This window comes from Stegostoma tigrinum, chromosome 31, assembly GCF_030684315.1.
Source record: "Stegostoma tigrinum isolate sSteTig4 chromosome 31, sSteTig4.hap1, whole genome shotgun sequence".
NCBI lineage: Eukaryota > Metazoa > Chordata > Chondrichthyes > Orectolobiformes > Stegostomatidae > Stegostoma > Stegostoma tigrinum.
This window is the reverse complement of record NC_081384.1, coordinates 9,638,463-9,661,252: the sequence shown is the minus strand read 5'-3', so window position 1 is coordinate 9,661,252 and position 22,790 is coordinate 9,638,463. Positions and strand designations below refer to the sequence as shown.

Genomic DNA, 22,790 nt, shown 5'->3' with positions numbered 1-22,790 from the left:
TCATCCAGAAATACACCTTGTTATCTCAGATTCTCGAGCATTGGCAGTTCCTAGAATCTCTGTGATGCTGAACTACCTTTAGACCTTGTCAGACCTCAGCTGGAGCATCGTGTACAGTTCTAGGTGTCAGTGATTCTGAAAATGGAGATAAAAGGTTCAGGTAGATAACCCTTCAATAAAATGTATTTTGATCTCAAACTTTTTGATTGCACAGAAAATTATAGACAGGAAGCGAACATACTAGCGAGGTTTCAGAGATGAGGAAATTTTGTTACAAGGACCGATTGAAGAACTTGGAATTATTTTCCTCGAAGTGAAGGCAACAAAGTGAAGATTTGATAGAGGTATTCAGAATCATGACGGCGGGGGGGGGGGGGCGGAACACATAGGGAGATGCTGCTCTGTCTCCTAAAAGGAACAAGAGGGCATATGCTTAGTTATCTACAAAAGGTGCAAAGGTAGTGAGGAAAAACGTTTTTTTTTACTCAGCAAGTAGTTACGGTGTGGAATGCATTGTATAGAAATATGGTGGAGGCAGGTTCAATTAAGACATTAAAGAGAGTACTGAATGACTATTTAGATAAAAGGAATGTGCAAGTGTATGGGGGGGAAGAAGGAGTTTGCACAAGGCAATGAAGCTCATTTAATGAGCCAGTGCAGGCATGATGGGCCAAATGGCCTCCTTCTGTACTGTATTACTTCTGTGATTCAGTGATTCTGAAACTAGAGTTAAAATTTCAGGTGGATACTTCTTCAAGAGAATTCATTTTGGTTTCCCGCACTTTGATTGCTCAGAGACACCAGAACTGAAAGATCTTAGATGGTGGTAAACAATTTTACTTGGAGCATAAAAATGTGGGCAAAACTACAGGATAACCCTACAAGACTACTTCACACAGTTTAAAAACGTAGAATTGGAAACAGATGGAGTGAAAGATCAGGAGAGAGACTGAGGGAGGTTGACTGGCATCCAGAGATAATGAGAGAGCAGCCTCAAAATCTCCTCTGAATTTGCCAAAGTTATTTGCTGCACTGCTTCTGAAGACTAAGTGAGAGCCAATGCTGGAAAGAAAAATTTGTGCTGAGTGCCATGCGTGAAATTGTCCCTCGCCAATAATGCAGGATCTTCTGTGCTGACGCCTGGTTTGCAGAGTTGTGTCTGTTTTGCAGCTTCTGAAACCACACATTGTCACAATGGCTAACTCCTACCACAGCTGGTTGGCACCACCATTTGCATTGATTTACAGTTAGTATTTCCCCACTTGCCACAACTGATGTGGAGGGCTTTCATGAGAGAGATTAATCCAGGGGAAAAAGCCGAAGCAAAGTATAGAAAGCAGACTAGCACATCGAGTAAGGATAACAAGGATCAGGAACAACAGGAGGTCATTTTGACCATGGCTGCTCTTCAACTCATTTTCCCCAACCATCTCCCTAATCCAACATTCAAAAATATAAATTGCAATCTTAAATGCTCAACAGCAAAGCTCCTGCAATAGACTGGAAGGTCTGAGTTATAAAGGAGACCAAGGCATTTTTACCTGGAGTGTGGGAGGCTGAGGGGTGACATCACAGAGGTTTATAAAATCATGAGGAGCATTGATAAGACAAATAGCTGAAGACCCTCTCTCTTGCTGCTTCCCTCACCTCCCCCTCACCCCACCCCTGGCAGGAGACTCAAATCTAGAGGGCATAAATTTTAAAAGAGAGATGAGAAGAGATTTAGAAGGGACCCAATGGGAAACATTTTGCACACAGACGGTGGTGCGCTTATGGAATGAGCTGCCACAGGAAGTGGTAGAGGCGGGTACAATTACAACATTAAAAGACATTTGGACAGGTACATGGACAGGATAGTTTAGAGGGAAAACAGGGTAAATGCTGGTAAATGGGACTAGTTCAGTTTAGGAAACATGGTCAGCATGGATATGTTGGGCTGAAGGGCTCATTTTCATGCTGTATGACTCAAAGATTTACAAACCTTTGAAAAGAATGAAAAAAAAATCGACATTTTTCAGAGAGAGTAGGAACAGCAGATGCTGGAGAATCTGAGATAACAAGGTGTACAGCTGGATGAACACAGCAGGCCAAGCAGCATCAGAGGAGCAGGAAGGCTGACGTTTCAGGCCTAGACCCTTCTTCAGAAAAGAAGAACATTTTTCAGGGTTGAGTTGGCAGGAGATCTTTATAAGAGGCATCTGACAGGATAGATGTAGCTGATATTATATTTTCTGGGGTGGTGGTGACCTGAACTTTGGCGTGGGGAGGGGGGGTTCATGAATTTAACAAAAATGTAGTCACTAATAAAACCAATAAATAGTTCAGGAGAAATTTCCTTTACTCAGCAGGATGGATGGAATGTGGACCATGCTGTCACAGTTGAGGTGATGGTTAGAAATTCACCAAAGGAGGCTTGATAAACCATAAAAGAAAATATTAAAAGCAAATGCAGATATGTTTAGATGAAGTAGGGTCTGAGGAGGTTCAGAAAGCATGACTTGTTTCTGGGCTGAAGACTATGCATTTTATCTTTAGTCTTTCAGAGTTACTGATTTGCTATATTAATTGCCTAATGTCTTATTTCAAGGGTGAAAATGAGTTCTGAATTTATAAAGATATAATTTCCCCCACTCCTTAAGCTGTCATGTGCATTTAAAACAAAACATTTGTTGTCATTCCTGTAATTTATTAGTTAACAGCATCATAAATAATACAGAAACAAAAACATTTCACAGTCTGTGACAGAGTAACTTCAACTGGTTGTTCTTGAAACATTTTTCTAACACATTTTTCGTTGACTATTTATTGTACACCGCACGCTATGCCAACATTTTCTTTGGCGTAGTTTTAAACTAATATGTACTTTTCCTTCCTTTTATCTCATATGCTAGTCTACAAAGAGGGAAAGGGTATTATTCATCTGTATTGCTCAAAGTGCAGAACACTGGTTGACATTTTGACATACACCACTAACATTGCATTTCTACGCTATGAAACCCTAATCCTTGGTAAAACTCAAATTTGGAGCTCTCATTTTTGTAGGTTTAATTATTTTCTATTCTCTATTGGGAGTGCACATGTATTAAATTTCTGTCTTACTTGCATTAATTTGGATGTTACCTCCCTTGCAACAGGTACAAGTTGGGTTAAAATAGCTCACAAAGGAATTGGAGGGAAGCAATTATCCAGTGCACTGAAAATGCAGGGCCAGCGAAGTTAAACTCCTTTAAAAGAGGTGAGTGCCTATCTTTGCACATTCCAAAACAATTCTGTCCAGGGAAAAGACTGACGAAGAGTAGTCAATAAGTATCTCAAATCATTTAGCAGCAAATTAAAATTCAGTCTAAAAACAAAATGCATAAGTTTTTTGGAAGGGGGTGTAAAAGGAGAAGAGTTTCTACATTTTAAAATAATATAATTTAAATAGAATTTTTCTATATAAATTTCATATTTTATAAATGTTCACAGTCCACTATGAGAAGGGGAGTTTCTGGCTCCAAAATCTCTAGCTTTAACACTGCTCCATCGACATCATGGAGGACAAAGGTCAAGAAGTGATTATAGGGGGTGACTCCAAATGTATGACGTGATGGAAATTCTTTGCCAAATGACTGTGCCCTGAGGAATGTTAAAGGACGAAACAAATAAAAAACACGGTCCTTTGTGTCTCTACAAAGACAGCAAATGGAGTCACAAGTGCAATATTTCCAAGCATGTGACCATCTTGAGAATGACTTGGTTGGTGAGGCCATTAATTACAGGGGGCAAAAAAAAAGCCAACTCCTGCTCTTCGTTAAAAGAGGAATTTCGCCCCCACAGAACTGGAGACAGGGAGACGCCAGTAAGTGTATGTTTTCAACATGCAGGATTACACAGCAATTTAGTGGATTACACATCCCCTTTAATTAATTCTGCAATATAAATGGCCTCTTAAGACTCAGGATCCCTTTAAATTGGGTATACTGTACAATCTTTCCTTGGCTGATGTCAGATCACTACCAAACAGCAAGATTTCAAATGGAATATTATAAGGTTGAAATAAGTACAGTCTGGTTAAAACTGTAGAACCAGCCTTCAACTTAACTAGCCAAGCTCTTTTTTTAAATACAAGAACTAAATATAAAGACCATTTTGCAAATATAATTGTGTGTCCTTCAAATGTGGCAAGGTAGGAATTTTTCCTGTCAATTTCCTGTTTTCCTTCTGAAGTTATCCCCAAGTTTCTCCCAAAGGCTTTGATGGGTTCTTGGCACTTCTAATGAAAATTGGGATTATTTGGAGGGAGGGTGATTCATACTTGTTTTGCAGAAAAGAGAATCAAAAGCGTTTCATCTTGTAACCATTGGGAAAAGTGCAAGAATGCCAAATTTCAAACAATCCCAAAAATGTATACTATGGAAGAAGAGGGTGTGGGTCAGTTGGCTGGTCAACTGTTTGAAATGAAGAAAGCAAAAGTGCCTTTATTGTGGTACCCCAGAGCTTGGGAGCATATGACCTCCTTGTTGCTTTCTCCATGGCAATGTGTTGGCCAAGCAGAGAAATCATTGAAACCAAATCAGCAGCTTTTTCCACGATTCACATGCTTCAAGTTCATTATTTCAGAGGGAATGGTGTGTAAAGGTCAGAGATTTTGTTACAACTATACAAGAACCTAGTCAACCACCTGAGAATATTGTGAATCGCCTTGGGCCATTTATGCTTGCATAGATATACTGGCATTGGAGACAGTCCAGAGAAGGGGAGGTGATGGCAGAGTGGTAATATTGCTGGACTTCTAATTCAGATGTCTGGGGGAGAGAATCCCACTATGGCAGATGGTGGAATTTGAATTCAATTTTTTTTTAAAAAATCTGGAATTAAGATGACCATGAACCCGTTGCCAATGACAGAAAAACCCACCTGGTTCACTAGAAGTAAACTGTCATCCTTGCCTGATCTGGCCTACCTGAAATTAGGGATGGGCAATAAATGCTGGCCTAGCCAACAACATCTTCATCCTGTGAATGAATAAAGAGAAAGGTTCACTGGGTCAATACTAGGTTCTGATGGACCCTGTGGAGATGCTGGAATAGATTGGGCCTGTACTGGTTAGAATATAAAATAACAAGGGTTGCATTTATTCAAGAATGCAAGATCCTTATAGGACTTGATGGGGTACCTACGGTACAGTTGTTTGCCCTTGTGGATGAGTATGAATATGAGGGCACACATTTACGAGAGATATCAGTATACATTTTTGAGGGTTGTAAATCTGCAGAATTCTTTAACACCGAGGCTGTTGAGGTTGACTCACTATGTACATGCAAGGCTGACAGAGATATTTTTAATCAGTAAAATGAAGCGATGGTTCTGCAGGAAAGTGGAACATAGAACATAGATAATTACAGCACAGTACAGGCCCTTCGGCCCTCGATGTTGTGCCAACCTGTGAAATCTGAAGCCCATCTAACCTACGCTATTCAATTATTATCCATATGTTTATCCAATGACTACTTAAATGCCCTTAAAGTTGGCGAATCTACTACTGTTGCAGGCAGGGCATTCCATGCCCTTACTACTCTGAGTAAAGAACCTACTTCTGACATCTGTCCTATATCTATCACCCCTCAATTTAAAGTGATGTCCCCTCGTGCTAGCCATCACCATCTGCAGTTGAAAGTTATCAGATTAGTCATCATGATTTCATTGCATGGCAGAGTAGACGCAGTGGGCTGAATGACCCACTTTTCCTATGTCTATGGTATTTTCACCTGTAGTATAAAATTGTTGTGATAATTTGAAATTTGGTACTCTTGCATTCGTCCTGATGACTGCAATACAAAAGTAATTTTCACAACACGTCTCTCTTTTCTATAATATTCAAGTTTTGTACAACTAAGCCTTGGTTTCACTTGCACGAGGCCCTCCAACCCTCAAAATAACTGAAGCAGGCTTTGCAAGCTAAAAAACGTTAACATAAACAGAAAGTGGCTATGACTACAACAGAAAAGCAGACCACTAGAAATCCAGGAAATCTGAAGTAAAATCAGGTCTGGCAGCATTTGTCATAGATTATGTAAGAAATTATGTCTTTACACTGTTTGAGTATTTTCTATTATTGTTTCAACAACAACTATAGAACAGGTGAAAGCTTGCTCCATCCCTTACAGTCACAGTTGTCAAACTATCACAACTACTCACTGGATACACATGGGCCACAGAATTGAAGATGAAGATCAAAGCAACAGAAGGACACCATTAAAAGATGATGTCGCCAAAAAAAAGGGATAACTTTACTTGTCAAGTACAGATGGGCAGTATTTCACTCAAGTCTTTTCTTTCCTATATAAGAAGGTGTAGAGCTGGATGAACACAGCAGGCCAAGCAGCAAAGCTGACATTTCGGGCCTAGACCCTTTCTGATGAAGGGTCTAGGCCTGAAATGTCAGCTTTCCTGCTCCTCTGATGCTGCTTGGCCTGCTGTGTTTATCCAGCTCCACACCTTGTTATCTCAGATTCTCCAGCATCTGCAGTCCCTATTATCTCTTTTCTTTCCTGTATCTTTCTGCTCCATGCCTCACCACCCCAATTCTTGCAGGACACTTTACAGTCTCCATGCCCATGACTTTGCAATAAATGGCATTAAGTTATACAAATTTGAGGAGTTAAGTTTGCACATGAGCACTTTCAAACAGAACTCATTTGATGTCACTTACGAGCAAGATTCAAGGTGAGCCCCTCTTTCCATCACAGGACATCAGAAATGACTAAACATTTTGATCTTCTGTTTATATAAAAAGAAATTAAAATCTGACTGTCAGCAGGGACAGTGGCACTTTCCCAACTGGCTCTTTCCCAAACCAATCTCCATATAACTGCTGCTTTGTGCAGAAAACCTACATTTTAGGATAAACTTCCAGAAGGAGGGAACAGGACATTAAGAAATCACTGGGCCACTTTAAAATGCCAACTGAATAGGGCATTGTTGGCATGGCAACACATTTCACAGGCTATGTTACTAATGTAATGGAGCACTTAAGTGAATTTTTTTTCCCAAAAAGTAGTCATGGCTCCATGCATTAGTTTAACATTTCCCAGCTCATTGCCAATGATAGACTTTAGCATTGGGTTATTGGGCCTATGTTTGCTTGAACACAAGAATGCGCTTTTGTATGAGTATTTTAAAATGAGGATAGTTAATTTGAAATCACAAACCCACATCTGACTTAAACTAATTATTCTCAACATTATTCTGTTTAGTGGGTCAGGCTAATTAGGAATAGCTGCATTAGTATCCCTTTGTAGAGTTTGTCTCCTGAAATAGAAGTACATTTCAATACATATTTCACTGCCAATCAGCTTACCAGTGCCTGAAGATTAGCAGCTACAAAAGACAATTTTCAATTAGTTAAAAATCAATACATCAGCAAATCCATGGGCAGGCAAGAGAGTTTTCAAACACATATGATGAGGCGTTTGTGTATGCATGTGTCAGCTTCAATGGCTTCAAGCAAGATATCCATCTACTTTACTTTCTCTGGTCAATGGTCCAGCAGTTGATAAACCACAATCTTCAAGTCAAAGGAAAAAGTGAAGAGACATGTATTAAGACAGGAACAGGAGAGGTTAAATGATTTTTTCACTCATTGATAATTGACAACTTCTTGACCAAACAGAAGCTCACGCTACTCTTCCTTTTGAATTGTATTCAGCAGAGTTGCTTATGACATTTTATCCCTCCTGCTTTATCTTACTTCTGGATGGCAGATCATATTAAACATATTTCTACCAGACACTGGTAACTTTCCTTCACCTTGTCCTGTTCTGTCCAGAGAGACAGACAGATTCAAACAGATGGGTAATCAAATCAATTGCATGGTTTAAAAGATTCAGTAAGCATGGGAGGTTCACAATACACTTAGGTCTGCTATTTTACACCATTGATCAAAGCCTTCAAAATGAATCATCAGCCTTAAAACTGACCTTTGCTCTGGTTCCTTTTAAAAAGTATAACAGGATTGCAAGTAATTCTTCTGATAATTGGCTAAAATTCTGAATGTTTATGTTTAACAGTTTCTCCTCAGCGACTAATTCTGAATCTTCTGTTTATGTGAATCTGTTTCGTATAAAGTATAAAGCCACATTAAAAATGGAAACATATCCTTGATTGCAAGTTCCTAAACACACTGCTTGATCTGAATGAACAACTGTCATATATATTGTGACTGAAATTTCACCATCTATACAGATGTATACTCTTTATTGAATTTCTATTGCTTACACTGATTCACGTCCACTTTAGGTTGGGCCATAGTTTGATGTAATTTGCAAAATACAGCTGTAAATGAATATCAGCAAAATGATCCACTCTCAGATCTAACTGTCAGGTTACACCCAATGAGGAAATTCCTGAATTTATATATCCCAATGTGGTATACTGACAGGGCCTATTGCATAGTCAGCAGATTGGATTTCCTTCTCTTCCAACCCCAGTGACAGCATATATTTCCAAAGTGCACATAGTTCAAGGACAGTCCCCAAGCTGGATTTAAAATGCACCGTGCACAACAAATTATTAACAGAATGAGAATTACCTAAAGGGAATTTGCAGGAGTTTCACATTTGACAGTTTATTTGTAAAATTTGATCTCTGTGTCAACACAGTCAAAGAACAGATCTGCCAACTCCTCTGGATCAAAAGTTCCTCCACTGGTCAACATGTTCTTGATAGCATTTAATGCCTGTCTCTCGAGGTTTTGCATAGTCTGGTGCAATTTTACACCTTCCTCCTGAAAGTAAGTATTACAGTGATGTACATTAGCAAGACTCAGGCAAGATGTTCTTGTAAAGTTCTCATCTCAATCCTATTTCTCCCCGTGCCAGTGTGGTTATTCAACCATTCAATTTGCTTTTCTTTTTAAAGTTGAAGTGAAGAACCAAGGCTCAGAACAGTCAAAGGAGAGAGAAAAATCAGGAAGCACTGTTTCACTGATGTCAAATATTGAAGGGAGAGAGAACGGGGATAAATAAAGAGGCCCAAAAGTTTTAAATGGCAAGGAAATAACTTATTACAAGTTTTTTGAAACGGGGCCAGCATTTGTTGCCCCTTCTTAATTACCTTCCAGGTGGTACTGTTGAGCCACTTTAGTGGTAGCATTCATGGGTTAGGAATGTGCAGTCAAAGGAGGCCTTTACAAATTACTGCAGGGCATCTAAGAGATGGCATTCATGACTATTACTACATAAACGAGTCTCAACTGCAACACAGCAAAAAGATACAAGGATAGAATATGTATTGCTTTACCAAAACTAAGGAAGGTTTTCTAAATGGATACCAACTGTAATCATATTGATAAGAGTGGAAAATGAGCACAAAGAGTGAGAGCAGGGTTGCCAATTTTGATTGCATATATTCCTGGCTGTTTCAGCACATGTTCTCCTAGCTCCAACAGCCTCACCCAGTGAAACAGTGCATCACTTCAGAGTTTCTGGAGATGAGAAGAAATATTCAAAGAAAAACACAGTTCTTTTTATTAAATGTTTATTCTTCTTCAGATTAGAAGAATGATATAAGGATGAATTTAATTTCTAGATGGTCCAGGACAATGCTGAAGGCTTTGTAACACAAAACCAACGTGATGGATATTGACTTAGCCGGAAGAGTATATGAGCCACAGGTCTGACATCAACTGCATAAAGCAATAATAACATCCCATATAATTCTCACTGGAAAAAAAGTCCCACAAGAAAACAAAACATTGGCATTTTTTAAATGAAACTATCATAGAATCACAGAATCCCTACAGTGTGGAAACAGGCCCTTCGGCCCAACAAATCCACACCGACACTCAGAATCCCATCCAGACCCATCCTCCTAATCTACACGAACCTGCACACTACAGACAATTTAGCATGGCCAATCCACCTAACCTGAACATTTTTGGACTGTGGGAGGAAACCAGAGCAACCAGAGAAAACCCATGCAGACACGGGGAGAATGTGCAAACTCCGCACAGACATGTGAGCATGGAATTGAATCTGGGTCCCTGGCGCTGTTAGGCAGCAGTGCTAACCACTAAGCCACTGTGCCGCCCAAGTGAGCAGACATCAAAATTTCTGTTGAATACTAGCAGGCCTGTAAAGTGGGGAATGCAGCAAATGGAACACCAGGGTATTTAAGCACATAGTAAGCAGTTCCAATGATGTTGCATAGCCATCCCACAATGGGTGAGGGGCCCAGGGAAAGTCACATTCAGTGAGGTTATCTCCTTCTGACCTGTTAAATTACACTGTGCATCACCCTCAGCTCTTCAAACTTTCTTGCCATTCCTCAAATGAGGGTTACCCCCTTTCTGGTTGCCTGCAGTGGTTGCCCTGACTAGCTCTACCCTGAGGAACTATTAAATGAAGTTGCGACTACTATCTAATAACAGTAGAATTTGAAAATACCTATAGCTCCAGAGAATACTTGCTCTTCCCTTGTACTATCATCTCCTTCCTCACCTCCAAACACTTCACTCCATAATGAGAAATTAGATTTGTTGGGCTAGCAGTTCTTTTGCTAGCTACTGACTTTAGGCAGATTATCCCATTATCTTGTGGATGACCACAGCCTTGCAAAATAGATATCCAATTCTTTGCCAAATTTTTTTTCAAAAGACTGTTAATACCTGTCCACTCTCCATCACAGCTCGAGCCTGTTGGTGGGCCTTGTACAACTCATGTCTGCGATCCACTTTTCTCTGGAACCGAGGCTGTTTCCTGACTGGGTCATCACCACCATAATTCGGGGAAATCACCATAGGGACTGGCATAACATCATCAATAAAGATGAAGGGTTTGAAGACAGATCTAGTAATAAAGTTTTTAAAATATTAGTGTAGCATGCAAAGGAACAGAGGGAGGTCATGCAAGAGCCACTGAACAAATCGAGCTGTCCTGTTACCTAGCCACTCCCATACACAACAGTGTTTTTCAAAAGAAAACACAGTGTGAAGCTGGATGAACACAGCAGGCCAAGCGGCATCAGAGGAGCAGGAAAGTTTGTTGCTTCGGGTCGAGAACCTTCCTCAGAAAATGTTTTTCAAAAATTTATTTTATGATTTCTTCCCTCACTGCAGACAAATCAAAGTCATCAGGTCAAGTCAAAATACAAAGCAAGCTAAGAAATAGATTGGTTATAATGTCTACCCACGGAATTTATGAATGACGGACTTGAAGTGAAACTTGAATACAATGACAGTAGGAGATAAAGGTAAAGTTAACTTTGTCGTAGTCTTACCAGACCATAGGGCTGCCTCTCAGGAAGAGGTCGGTGCGGCGGTTTAACCCAAGGATCAACCTGCCTTGCGAGTGGAATGATGGCATTTTTCTAAGTGGACATCAAAATTTCTGTTGAAAAGGAAAGCCTTTCACGGTAACCTCAGCCAGTGCGGGAATTGAACCCTTGCTATTGGCATTACTCTGCATCACAAACTAGACATCCAGCCAACTGAACTAACTGACCCCCAATATGAGGTATAACCGTGCAGATTAACAAACTGGTCAGATAGTGGATAAAATAGTGAAATGCCCCTTTAGCAGAATCCAACAATTCCAGAAGTCAATGCGAGAGTCATAAGTTGCTGCCCTAAGAAAATATCTGCTACAAACAGGGGAGATGGTGATGCAGTCGTGATGTCACAGGATTAGAAATTCAGATGCTCAGGCTAATGTCTGCAACATGTATTTGATTACCAGTAAAGCAGTTAGTGGAGTTTAAATTCAGTTGATATTTCAAAAACTGTTCCTTTAAAACAATGACAATGAACTCACTGTTGGTTGTCATCTGGTTCACCAATGCTGTTTAGAGGAGGAAATCTGCTGTCCTTACCAAGTCTAGCTTACACACGACTCCAGACCCACACACAGCATTGCAGCCAACTCTGAAACAGCCTAGCAAGTCACTCAGTTTGAGAGCAATGAAGGACAGGCAACAAATGCTGGCATTATTGGGGGCGCCTCTTCCCAGAGAACAAAAGAGAGAGAAAAAAAAACACACAATACTGTTGAAGAAAAATTGTTAATGTGTTTACCAACTTTGGTTAACTGACCTCGAAGGGTCAGGAGTGGCTGTAAAAAAATGCACACAGGGTAAACTGTCATCCTGAGGTAGAATGGAAACCATACTGCCTGTGGTACAGAAGGTTTCAGAGTCCATGCAGATTCCACTTTCTTTATCACGTAGGACGTCCATGATAGTCTCAGCTTGGATGCTTCCTGCTGTGAAACAGTGGAAGATTATTATATACAAATGTTAAGTTTCTCAAACACTTCTAGATCAAAATCTTCCTCTGTTATATCAATTCAGATTGATCACCACATGTTTAATTAGCTGTTATCACATACTACGGCTACAGTGTGACCCATCTACAATCGGCCCTACAGCAACTCACCAACACTAACAGCATTCCGACATACTAATTCAACCATCTCAATCTAAAAATTAGAGCTAGCCCTTACTAGAAGGGAATTAAGAAACATATCCACACTCAAGAGGATGATACAAGTTTGGTTCTCTCTTCCCCAAACAGTGAAGTTCAATCAACTTTAAAATCAGAGGTTGATTTGCTTTTGTTAATCAAAAGGTGGAGGGGATAAAGGACATGTGTAGGTAATTGATGATAGGTCATTTGTTGACCATAGTCTTCCTGAATGGTATGGCAGGCTTGAGGGGCTTAAAAAAAAACCAGGTGTTCCTACATACCCAGGATTGACAACAGTTCACCATGACACAACTGGCCTCGTGGAAATAAAGTCATAAGCAAAAAAGTTCCTTTTTTCTTCCCTTGTGTGGTAATAGAAACCAGAAAACTGGGCAGCTGCTTAGCTAAAGGTTAATAGAAGGAGACTTGAATTTCTTAAATTGGAGAAAGCTGGAATACTGAAGAAAATTAAAAGTAAATTCAAGTGTGTTGCGGCATACCTTTGTGTTGGTTCCCATAGAAGTGCCTCAACAGTCAATACTTTGAAAGATAAAAACGAACTTCAGTGGAGTGGGGAAGCGTCAGTAGAATTGAGTTCATTGCTAAGTAATAATAAGCTGTATAATGTTGGGTTAATAATGCTGGCATTATTACTATTGTGGAATAAAAAGTAGTTTGTTTTTGTTTATAAGTGGAAAATCTTGGTGTGTTTCTGTTAATTATAGGGTGTTCAAGATTTCCCTCCATTTGTTATATAATAACTTTGTTTTTGACTACTCACTCACTTGTTTAACAACACTTGTATACAATAACATTAGTTAAATGATTCTGAATTTTATTCACCTTGTTTACAGAGCAGCTCCTTGCCTCCTATGTAACGAGCTTTTGCAGCCTCCATTCTCACTGGTGGGTTAGTTGGGGAGAAAACCTGGCAGAAATTGAACTCACTGACACCGCTCCACCATCCCTGACTCTGGGCATAATTTCGAAGGCCAGGATGCTCACTGCTGATCTCTGTGGTGATAGTCAGCTGACTGGAGATGTTTTTTGCTCCTTCTGAGAAGTATAAAGAGCACAGCTTATAAAAGCATCTGGATCATCTTTGTGACAAGACACAAATTTTACAGCAGTCACATTCAGTTCACTTTATTTCTCCCCCTTCAATTTCTGCTGAGGCAAGCTGGAGCTCTGGAAGTGTCAACTGCTCTCTCGCTGCTCAGACATCTAATCCTTTAGATGTGACCCTTGACATTTGAGTGAATGAGTTAACAGGAGTCATACTAGATTTGAAACATTAACTCTTACACTATCTACAGATGCTGCAATCTGAGTTTCTTAAGCAATTTTTAAATTTCAGATTTCCAGCATCCCACATTTTGTTTTTTTAAATGAGTGAATTAATCAAGTATTTGATTCATTACAGCTAACCTCATTGTGTCCATGACCATGCCCAAATACATTGATAGCTAGTTGGAAATTTGGAGGAATAGTCCAGGAGACATCTTTCTGCAGTGAAATTAGGAAATGTTTCTACCTGCAAAGGGTAGTAAAATTTCAGAACTCTCTTCTGTAAATCAGTAGATCAGATGTTATCTATCAATCACTGATTTAAAGTTGTTAGTCAAAAGAATGTAAAGGGGTATAGGGCAACAGCCGGTAATTTGGAGATAGGTTGAAGATTAACCATGAATCACGAAATGACAGAACAGGTTTAAGTTAATTGGTCTCCTCCTGTTCCTTTAATTGTAACCTTTCTTTGAAATTTCTCCCCTGTATCTCCAAGATGTTAAAATCAATTCTATTGTTCCTTTGGTTGAACTGAAAGACCAGGTAACAATTTATGTAGCATTAAATCATGCAAATGCCAAAAGTATTTAAAGACAAGAGCTTTTGGAGAACCAGCTTGATCATAAAAGTCGGTCAAAATGCTGGTTCTATCACAATGTCAACTTCCCTGACAATTTACTGGGCATTTGGATAAGACCAAAGACTTTTGGAATCCAGCTTCCAACACACCCTACCCTTTGGAAATTGCACAGTGCGTAGGGGAGAAGCTAATAAATACAACTGGGAATAAGCATAGCTGACCAGCATCACGTTGTTACCCAGTATCACCAGTAGACATGAAATGAATAACAGTTTAGAGTCACTGAATTGTTACAGTGCAGAAACATGGCTGTTAGCCCATCGTGTCTGCTCAGGCTCTCAAAATCAGCTGTGCTATTCTCCTACCTTCTGCCTCTAATCCTGCATATTGTTACTTTCAAATAACCATCTACTTCCCTTTTGAATGTCTCAATTGAACCTGCCTCCACCACACTTTCACACAGTGCATTTCAGAACCTAACTACTTGCTGCATGTAAAAGTTACCGACATATCACTTTTGCTTCTTCTGCTAATTATTTTAAACTGTGTAAGCATTTTTATAGGAGACATCATCATAAAAACAACAGCTCTGGTATAACCATCTGCTACAAGTGGGCAGGATGACTGAATTATGATAAACCTTGATACTACAGTAACAATTCTGGCACAGTTGTCAAACATGTTGACATCTTTAGGTTGAAGTTAAGTAAAGATTTTTAAAACAGTTCTAAGACACAATCTATAGGCATGTTGAGACCTCCAGAGGCTTAGCAACAAATTCAAAAGAAGCCTGGGCTGAAAAACAAGATACTCAGCCAAATCACCAAGAACTTTCCAGCTTTTCTCCTGACAGTATTCAAAAACACATGACAAAACCACTGGATAGTTTAGACATACAAATAAATGATTGATGATAAAATACGAATACGATTGCACATTTTTATGCAGAGGGACCAGACCAAGTATATAATCTATTCAGGAATGTAATGCACTGGAGTCCAAGACCCATAGTCGAATGGAATGTTCTACTTGACAAGTTGGCTTTGCTTGTTTTCTTTCCAGAGCCGGTTACTTCTCCTCTATCAAGAACTACACATCATAAGTTTTTTTTTGCTAAGTGACTGGAAAACAGTTTTGCACATTTTAGGTTCCTGCAGTAGTTTGTAAAATGAATTGTTCATTAGAAAAGTGCATTGCACTCTTGCTTTGATACTACCATGATTAAAAGACCTCAGATTGTTCTGCAGGCAGTGTCACAGGGACATCTTTCATATTACCCTATTAAGAGAACACACATTAACCACAAAACGATTTTCACCATTGACCTGTAATTTGCTGAGCAGCCCAGTATTGCCCAGATGTCTCCAGTACCCAAGCCTCTTTCCTATCCACAATCAGAAATGTATTATGATAGCTGAATGCTTCTGGGGCTTCTTTGCAGTTCCCGCCCTGACCATACTGCTCCAAAAGGGACGTGATAGCATCAAGGGCTTCCTTAGCTGTGGAACCTCTCTCCAGTCCAAGCCTAAGGGAAGAACGAGAGATAGGATAATATATATTAAAGTAGGATGAGACTACAATCTATACGAAGCATCACAACAGCAACAGGGGGCAAAGAAGTATTTGACAAACTTCGAGAGGGAAAAACAGAGGCACGTGCATCAGGTTCAATTACACGTCAGATACACAAGGCAGTTTTGATCGGTATTGTGATCTATTCACAAACAAAATGCAATAGATTTAGTCAACCTTCGTGTTGACAACCCTTTTAATAACAATGTATAAATATTATTAATAGTGTTAGAGTGAATGAAATACCCACGCAGCAAAGATTTTGTATAACGATACTGTCTTCCGGCATTCCTCAATATTATTCAGGCTAGCCTTTGAATACACTATCACAGTGATTACTTTAACAAATAATCAAAGTTCTGTTAATTAAGACTCCTGTGGTAGATTATTAGAAGTAGCTACAACAAAGGCTGTATTAGTTGACAAGCGCTTAAAAAGTTCTTCTAAAGACTGACATTTGTTTAGCTCCTTTCACAAAGTCAGAAAAATCCAAACTGCTTGCTTCTGCCTATTCCAAATACAGGAGTCAACTCATTTAGTTTAAATGGTTAGATGCCACAGGAAGGTAACATACAGAGCGTTTTCACATTATACTTTGTTTAGGGGGATGGTACTTGACTATTAATCTAGAAGTTCAAATCCTAACATGATAAGTGGAGCAAGTGATTGTTAAAAATTTGGTCATTTTGTATGTGCATAAGAAATAAAAATCAAGTAGTGTAGTCAGTCAGGTCAATTGCTGAATGGCTACAATTGATGCAGAATGACGCCAATGGTATGGGCTCGATACCTATACTGTTAACAGCAGTTCGTGTCAGCCTCCCTCCTCACTTACCCCACAACGTCAAGTGGTGTCCCTCCATCTATATACAACTTATGGGCTTGCTTGAATGGCAAGAGATGCCTATTGGTCCTTTGTGGACAAGGACTAATTGTTTTACTATCAAACTTCCAGATTTGTTATAAAAACTCAACTTGTTCAGTCTTCTTTAAAAAGTAGGGCTGCCCCCACTTTTTACACTGTCTTTACATGTTTTTGATGCTTAGTAGAATAGAGAAGAGTTAATAGTTAGGAGGAAGCCATTAGCCCAGTCATGTCTGTGCCAGTCAAAATAGCAAAGGGAATATAGCCCAGTAGGTTACAGCATTTTGTGTGCTTATCCAAATACGCTTGAAATGCATTAAGAGTTTCCACATTTAAAATTCTTTTGGACAAGAGTTCCAGACCCTCAAACTTCTCGATAAAGTTTCTTCTCTATGCTCCTGGTTAATAACGAAGAGAAATAAGATCTTCCTATCTACCTTATCTACCTCAGCCTCCTCTATTGCAAAGCAAGCAATCATAACCTTTTCGCCTAGCTCAACATCCTGGCAAAATCTTCAATACACTTTCTCTAGTTGAACCATTGACCTTACTAATATTTTATCCAGCATTAAAAAAAACTTCCCTGCCTTATATAAAAATGAAGTTGGATAATAAAGGGATGCTAGATGAAACACCTTAATGTTCACTACATACTTAATGCTGAAGCCCCCAGTTCAAACAGGAATAGGCAAAACTGGATTGCGGGTCATTTTGGCAAACCAAGAACTTAGTCATTTCTAAGCATGTTTTCAGCAAGAGAAAGGAAAAAAAGGAAAAATATCAAACCAAAATGGAGCCATTGAGATGAAAATTCCCACTGTCAAAGAGCATCCCATTAAGTCACTGGGTGCAAAACAGAAATTGAGTTAAAAGCTGGTGCTCCATCAAAGTAAGCTCCTGAAGTTCACATAAATTAACACAGAGACTACTCATGCAGTGTGGTCCACTGGTTTTCAAACATTTGTATCAATACAATAGTTTTCACTTTATTACAAATGGAAAGAAGCTTCTACCTGACAAGATCCATTCCAAGCAGTGCTTCCTTCTCATTGATGGGCTCTTTAGTCCACACAGCTTCATTGCCAATGCAGACACCATGGCTGTTGGCACCCATTGCAGCTCCCCACAGCCAGGCCGGCCTACTGAGAATCACTGCATGTGTTTTCTCCTTCTGCTCGATTTCAATGTAGGTGCACTATTCAATTAAGAAAATACATTAAGTATGGTCTGTAGCAGATGTAGGCCGTTCTAAAATGGATTGTCTACAATTCAAATTAGTATATCCATTATTACTTGCTAATCCAAACAAACCATGTAACATGGTATCTTGAGGAGAATTAAGTTGTGCTCTAATTGAGGTGCTTTGAATAGCTAAAGGATTTTGATCAGATAGGTGGAAAAATCCACAACAAAAGGGTGTGGACTTAAAATTAGAGCCAGGCCATTCAGTGCAATGTCAGAAAGCACATGTTCACATGAAGATTAATACAAAGACAGATCTCTCACCTAAAAAGCAGAGGCTGAGGATCAACTACAAACTTTATTTTAAATAATCAAAAATTAAATATGGACATGGAACCAAGGAAGGTAAATGGAGACAAAATAAGACGAGCTATGACCTAACTAAAGAGTAAAAACAGACTTGAGGGAATAAATATCCTACTCCTGATCTCATTTAGTAAGCAACTTAATAATGGAATATCATAACTGTTTAGTCTTCTGCTGCACAAAACTATATATTCATCATAGTATTTTGCAAGTTCATGTGACTGTTGGGAATCAGAATCCATACAGAGTGGTAAGAGACCATTCAGCCCATTGAATTTGCACTGATACTCAGAAAAGCATCCCACACAGGCCCAGCTCTTCCACCCTATTCCCATAACACTGCAATTACCATGCCTAATCATCCTAACCTGCACATTCCCAGGTACTACAGACAAATTAGCATGGCCAACCTCCTAACCTGCACATCTTTGGACTGCTGTATCGTACAGTTTAAGGAGAAAAAGATAACCACACCACAACTAGGACAAACAAAAGTCTCTTAAGCAATTCAGTTACCTTAGTGAAAAAAACGTGTGCATATTTTGGGGCTTAATTACTTCCAGTATTTGGAAAGGACGGGTGCAGAAATACCAGTTATTTTCAAGTTATTTCCAAGTTTTGAAGTGGAGACCTTAATGAAGGTAAACTATTCTAGAAAGTAGGTAGTGTAATAAGCAAGGAAAGAATATGGAAAATGCCTCTATTACCTTCAGTTTACCTGAAACGTGGTGCCTGAAATTGGAAGACTTGCCTTCACAAATTTTTTTTTAAAAATCGATGGAGGATATTCACAAAAAAATGATTATAGATGACCCCAAATATTTATAACTTGAATATATGCTTCCATTTAACAGATTTCACTGTCGAACAAAGTTTTTAAGTGGTTTCCTAACTAGTAAAGGAACTTTGAATAATCACTAGAGCATATAATCTATAGGAAACACAACAGCATAGCTAAGGAGGAATTTAACTTGAAGATCTAAATGACCAGGAAACAATCTTCACAATAGTCTAAGAAACATGGTGATATTATACAGATGCTTAACGTCACTGTAAATTCCTCTACAAGTGAAAATAATTTAAATAGATTAATACCTACATTAAAGCTAGTGGAGAGAGAAACTAATTAATGTTATTTGCATATTAATGTCGTGCACGGCTAAGCTTGTATCAAATCATCCTGTATCAGGAAGTGCTAGATACTCTGTGTATCCATATACTAGGTGATAACAGAGCTTTAAGATGAACTCAGTTCTCAAGTCTTTTAGACTAAAAAAACCAGTAGACTCAACAAATCCAGATCAAGACTATTTGCTTCCACTAATTCTTTGCTCCAAAATGCAGTCTCTTGAAATATGTACTGCAAATTCATATATGCAGCTCACTAACTTACATACCTCATACCCAAGAACTTCCACTGAAGGCTTACAAGCTAATCATGATTCAACACATGTTTGGACAAAACTCTTAATTCCCAATAACTTAATTGTCTGGACAACAGTGAAGACTCTGCATCCAAGGACCTCCAATATAGGCAAATTGGCATTAGCTGGGTAGCAAAAATTGTTCTTTCCACTTGAAGCTTGTCTCCCTCATCACCCTTTGTCCGTAGCTGCTGCCTGAACCAAGTGTTCTCAGCACTTACTTTCTTTATTCACAGTCAGATTCCAGATGAAGAATAGATGCCAATCTCTTACCTCCACCTTAGAGCCTGGTGCATATACAGCAGCAGGAAAGTAAACCACTTCCTGAACCTCATCCAGGGGTCTGTCCGAGTTCTTCCCAAAAATCACCTCTTTTCTCTCAGTGGCAGGTGGAAGAGCAACAAAGCAGTCACAAGAGGAGGGAGCGCAGACGATACTGGCAGTCATTCTGTCAGAGTGAGAGCCATCACTCTAAAGTCAGTATTACACAACAACAAGCAATTTATAAAACAAAGGCTCAAGTACCTCTTTACTGTTCCAACTTGGACACCATCGCAACTTAGAATGATAATCGCCAATCCTTCAATTCAGCTAGCTCAAAATCCTGAAACTTCGTCCCAACAACACTGTGGGGAAAAGTTACACTTCACGTGACAGCAGTTGAAGTCCACCAGCCGTCAAGAGCAATTGGAGATGGCCAATAAACTCCTGCCTTGCCAGCAATGCCCAAATCCTAATAATGACTATTAAAATAAAACCACTTGCTTTCATTAATCCCAAAGTAAAAATCAGTGATCTTGTGCAATTGGTTAGTTTGGAGGCAAGACAGAGATATTCAATCCAGAAGCTTCTTGGTTTAATGCCTGGTATTGCTGAGTCAGCCAAGGCATCAGGAATGGTACTACAAGATAATAGGAACTACAGACGCTGGAGAATCTGAGACAACAAGGTGTACAGCTGAACAAACACAGCAGGCCAAGCAGCATCAGAGCAGGAAAGCTGACATTTCGGGTCTGGACCCTTCTTCAGAAAAGGGTCTAGACCCGACACATCAGCCTTCCTGCTCCTCTGATGCTGCTTGGCCTGCTATATTCATCCAGCTCTACACCTTGTCTCAGGAATGGCATTATCATTGGTCTCAATGCCCAGACTTTTGGAGGGGGGGGGGGAGAGAAGAGAGGGGAAAAGAGGTCTTGCTCCTGCTTTCTACTCATCAATCTCCATGAAAAACAGAGGAAAGAGTGAGCTCAAATGTGATGCCTCCTGTAGTTGTACAGCTTGTTGACCCACTGAGGATCAAGCATAGAGAATGTTTATTGGATGGTATGAGAAAGTACATGTGGAAATCCACCACAGGGAGAGATTTTTGCAACATACATCATGTTATTAGTCAGTTTTTGTTTTTGGAAATGGATCCCTTTTCATTAAAGCTCCCCCCATAAGAAAACGATATGAAACAAACCGTCTCTTTAAGAGGCAACATTTATGAGCCACAGCAGTTCCAGGACCTAAAAAGGCGCCGGCTGAAGTGCAGTGATGACAGAAACAATTGATTCATATTTTTATTAAACCTTTTATAACCCTCACCAAAACTGCTTTATAACCAAAGACACCTGAGGTGTGAACATTAGCCGACGTGGATTTTATTTCAATCACCGACAACAATCTCCCACTAATCGGTCACTGACTTAAAACTTTGACTGCTTCTCCCTCCAGAAATGTCAATGTCGCCAGACCAGCAAAACATTTCCAGAAATTTATGTTTTTACTGCAGGATTACAGTGCCCTCTGTGTTTTCTTGTAGTCCCACAAGCAGAATGCCATTAATATCAGTGAGGGAGTAATAAGAACACACTTCATTTTCTTCACATCAGTGCTGTGGGATTGTTCCACCCTTCCCAACCCAAATGAGATAGAGGTAACAAGGTGTGAAGCTGGATGAACACAGCAGGCCAAGCAGCATCTTAGGAGCACAAAAGCTGACGTTTCGGGCCTAGACCCTTCATCAGAGAGGAGTCTCGTTTTAGCGTTCCCTCAACCCCGACAGCGCAGTACTGCATTTACAGTGATCGACCCAAATAATATACTCAAGTTTCGAGAGCAGGACTTGAACCAGAGGGGAGAATATAATTTACTCACTAGCAGATGTTTCTATGAACTGCGACCGGAAGTGTGGATGTATCATTAGCAAATGGTTACAGTAACAGATCAGTTTCAGATTACAGATGCTCTTTACTACTGTTTCACTGGGCCCGAAAAGACACCGGTAGGAAAATAATGTCTGCAGTCTAAATCCTACCAAGTTGAGAGAGGGAGAGAGACAACAAGAAAAAATTAAGACTGAAACCAAACGTCCGAAAAGCTCTGGCGGAAAGATACCCTGGAACAAATATCAACAGCCGAGCCCTACAGGCACAGCCGCAATTGGGCGGATTCCCACATACACCTTACAAATGACAACGGCATTCGCCCTTCTACGAAGCTTGCGGCATTTTTCAGCGCTTAGCGTCCGCGTTACCTAACCAGAGAACAAAGCACTCACTGTTACCCCCACCAGATTTTCCTACCTTTGTTTATATAGAGAAAGTCCCAGCACTGTTCAGACTAAGCTGAGATCAATGTCTGACTCTCACAGTGCGCTGACAGTCACACACACACCGTTAGGTAATAAACTTAACCCTTCGCTCTCTAATACGGAAGTTGCTGCAGTCCAGGAAATGAGAAAAACCTCCGGCCAAAACGCCACGTCGAAAGCTAACACACTCTACCGTCAGCAACCTACTCTCATTCTGCAACAGATGTACTCCCGAAATATAGCAAAACGCTTCGCAATATGTCGCTTAACCCTTTTCTCTCCACAAGGTGAAAATGGAAAAATTACAAAAATGTCTCAGCTTATGTCAGAAAGAAACTTAAGTAGTGCGTTACCAATATCGGATGACCCAGAGCGCTTTACAGCTAATGGTGCACTTTTAAAAGTGAACTCACTGCTGTAATATGGGAAATGTGGCGCCTAGTTGCACATAGGAAGATCATATGAACCAGAGGACCAGATAATCTGCATTTTGTGAT

General features: G+C 39.8%; 1 protein-coding gene across 6 annotated transcripts; it reads right to left on the bottom strand.

Moving 5' to 3' along the window:
- Window positions 1-2,665: 2,665 nt before the first annotated feature.
- On the bottom strand, window positions 2,666-22,503 carry scrn2 (secernin 2). Of its 6 annotated transcripts, XR_007250425.2 has the most exons (10): window positions 22,286-22,502; window positions 19,992-20,166; window positions 17,760-17,941; window positions 15,635-15,834; window positions 13,286-13,498; window positions 12,071-12,239; window positions 10,649-10,829; window positions 8,573-8,767; window positions 7,962-8,094; window positions 2,666-7,549 (listed from the first exon to the last, which is right to left on the bottom strand). XR_007250425.2 is itself a non-coding variant. In XM_048560587.2 (9 exons), the coding sequence occupies exons 2-8, from the start codon at window positions 20,163-20,165 to the stop codon at window positions 8,609-8,611; spliced, it is 1,275 nt and encodes a 424-aa protein (XP_048416544.1). In that variant the 5' UTR covers window position 20,166; window positions 22,286-22,502; the 3' UTR covers window positions 2,666-7,549; window positions 8,573-8,608. The 6 variants fall into 6 exon arrangements, 5 of the variants coding, with proteins under 5 accessions (XP_048416544.1, XP_048416542.1, XP_059494852.1 ...); XM_048560587.2 differs by lacking the exon at window positions 7,962-8,094 and having other exon boundaries at window positions 12,071-12,236; XM_048560585.2 differs by lacking the exon at window positions 7,962-8,094 and having other exon boundaries at window positions 22,286-22,501.
- Between the last annotated feature and the right edge of the window lie 287 nt (window positions 22,504-22,790).

Excerpts from the sequence above, each read along its gene's own strand:
- scrn2 (XM_048560585.2), bottom strand. The coding sequence starts at position 20,165 with ATGACTGCCAGTATCGTCTGCGCTCCCTCCTCTTGTGACTGCTTTGTT. Across the intron at positions 17,942-19,991 it reads CACCAGGCTCTAAGGTGGAG|TGCACCTACATTGAAATCGA; the intron begins GTAAGAGATTGG and ends TTAATTGAATAG. Across the intron at positions 13,499-15,634 it reads GGCTGCTCAGCAAATTACAG|AAGGAGCAAAAAACATCTCC; the intron begins GTCAATGGTGAA and ends TATACTTCTCAG.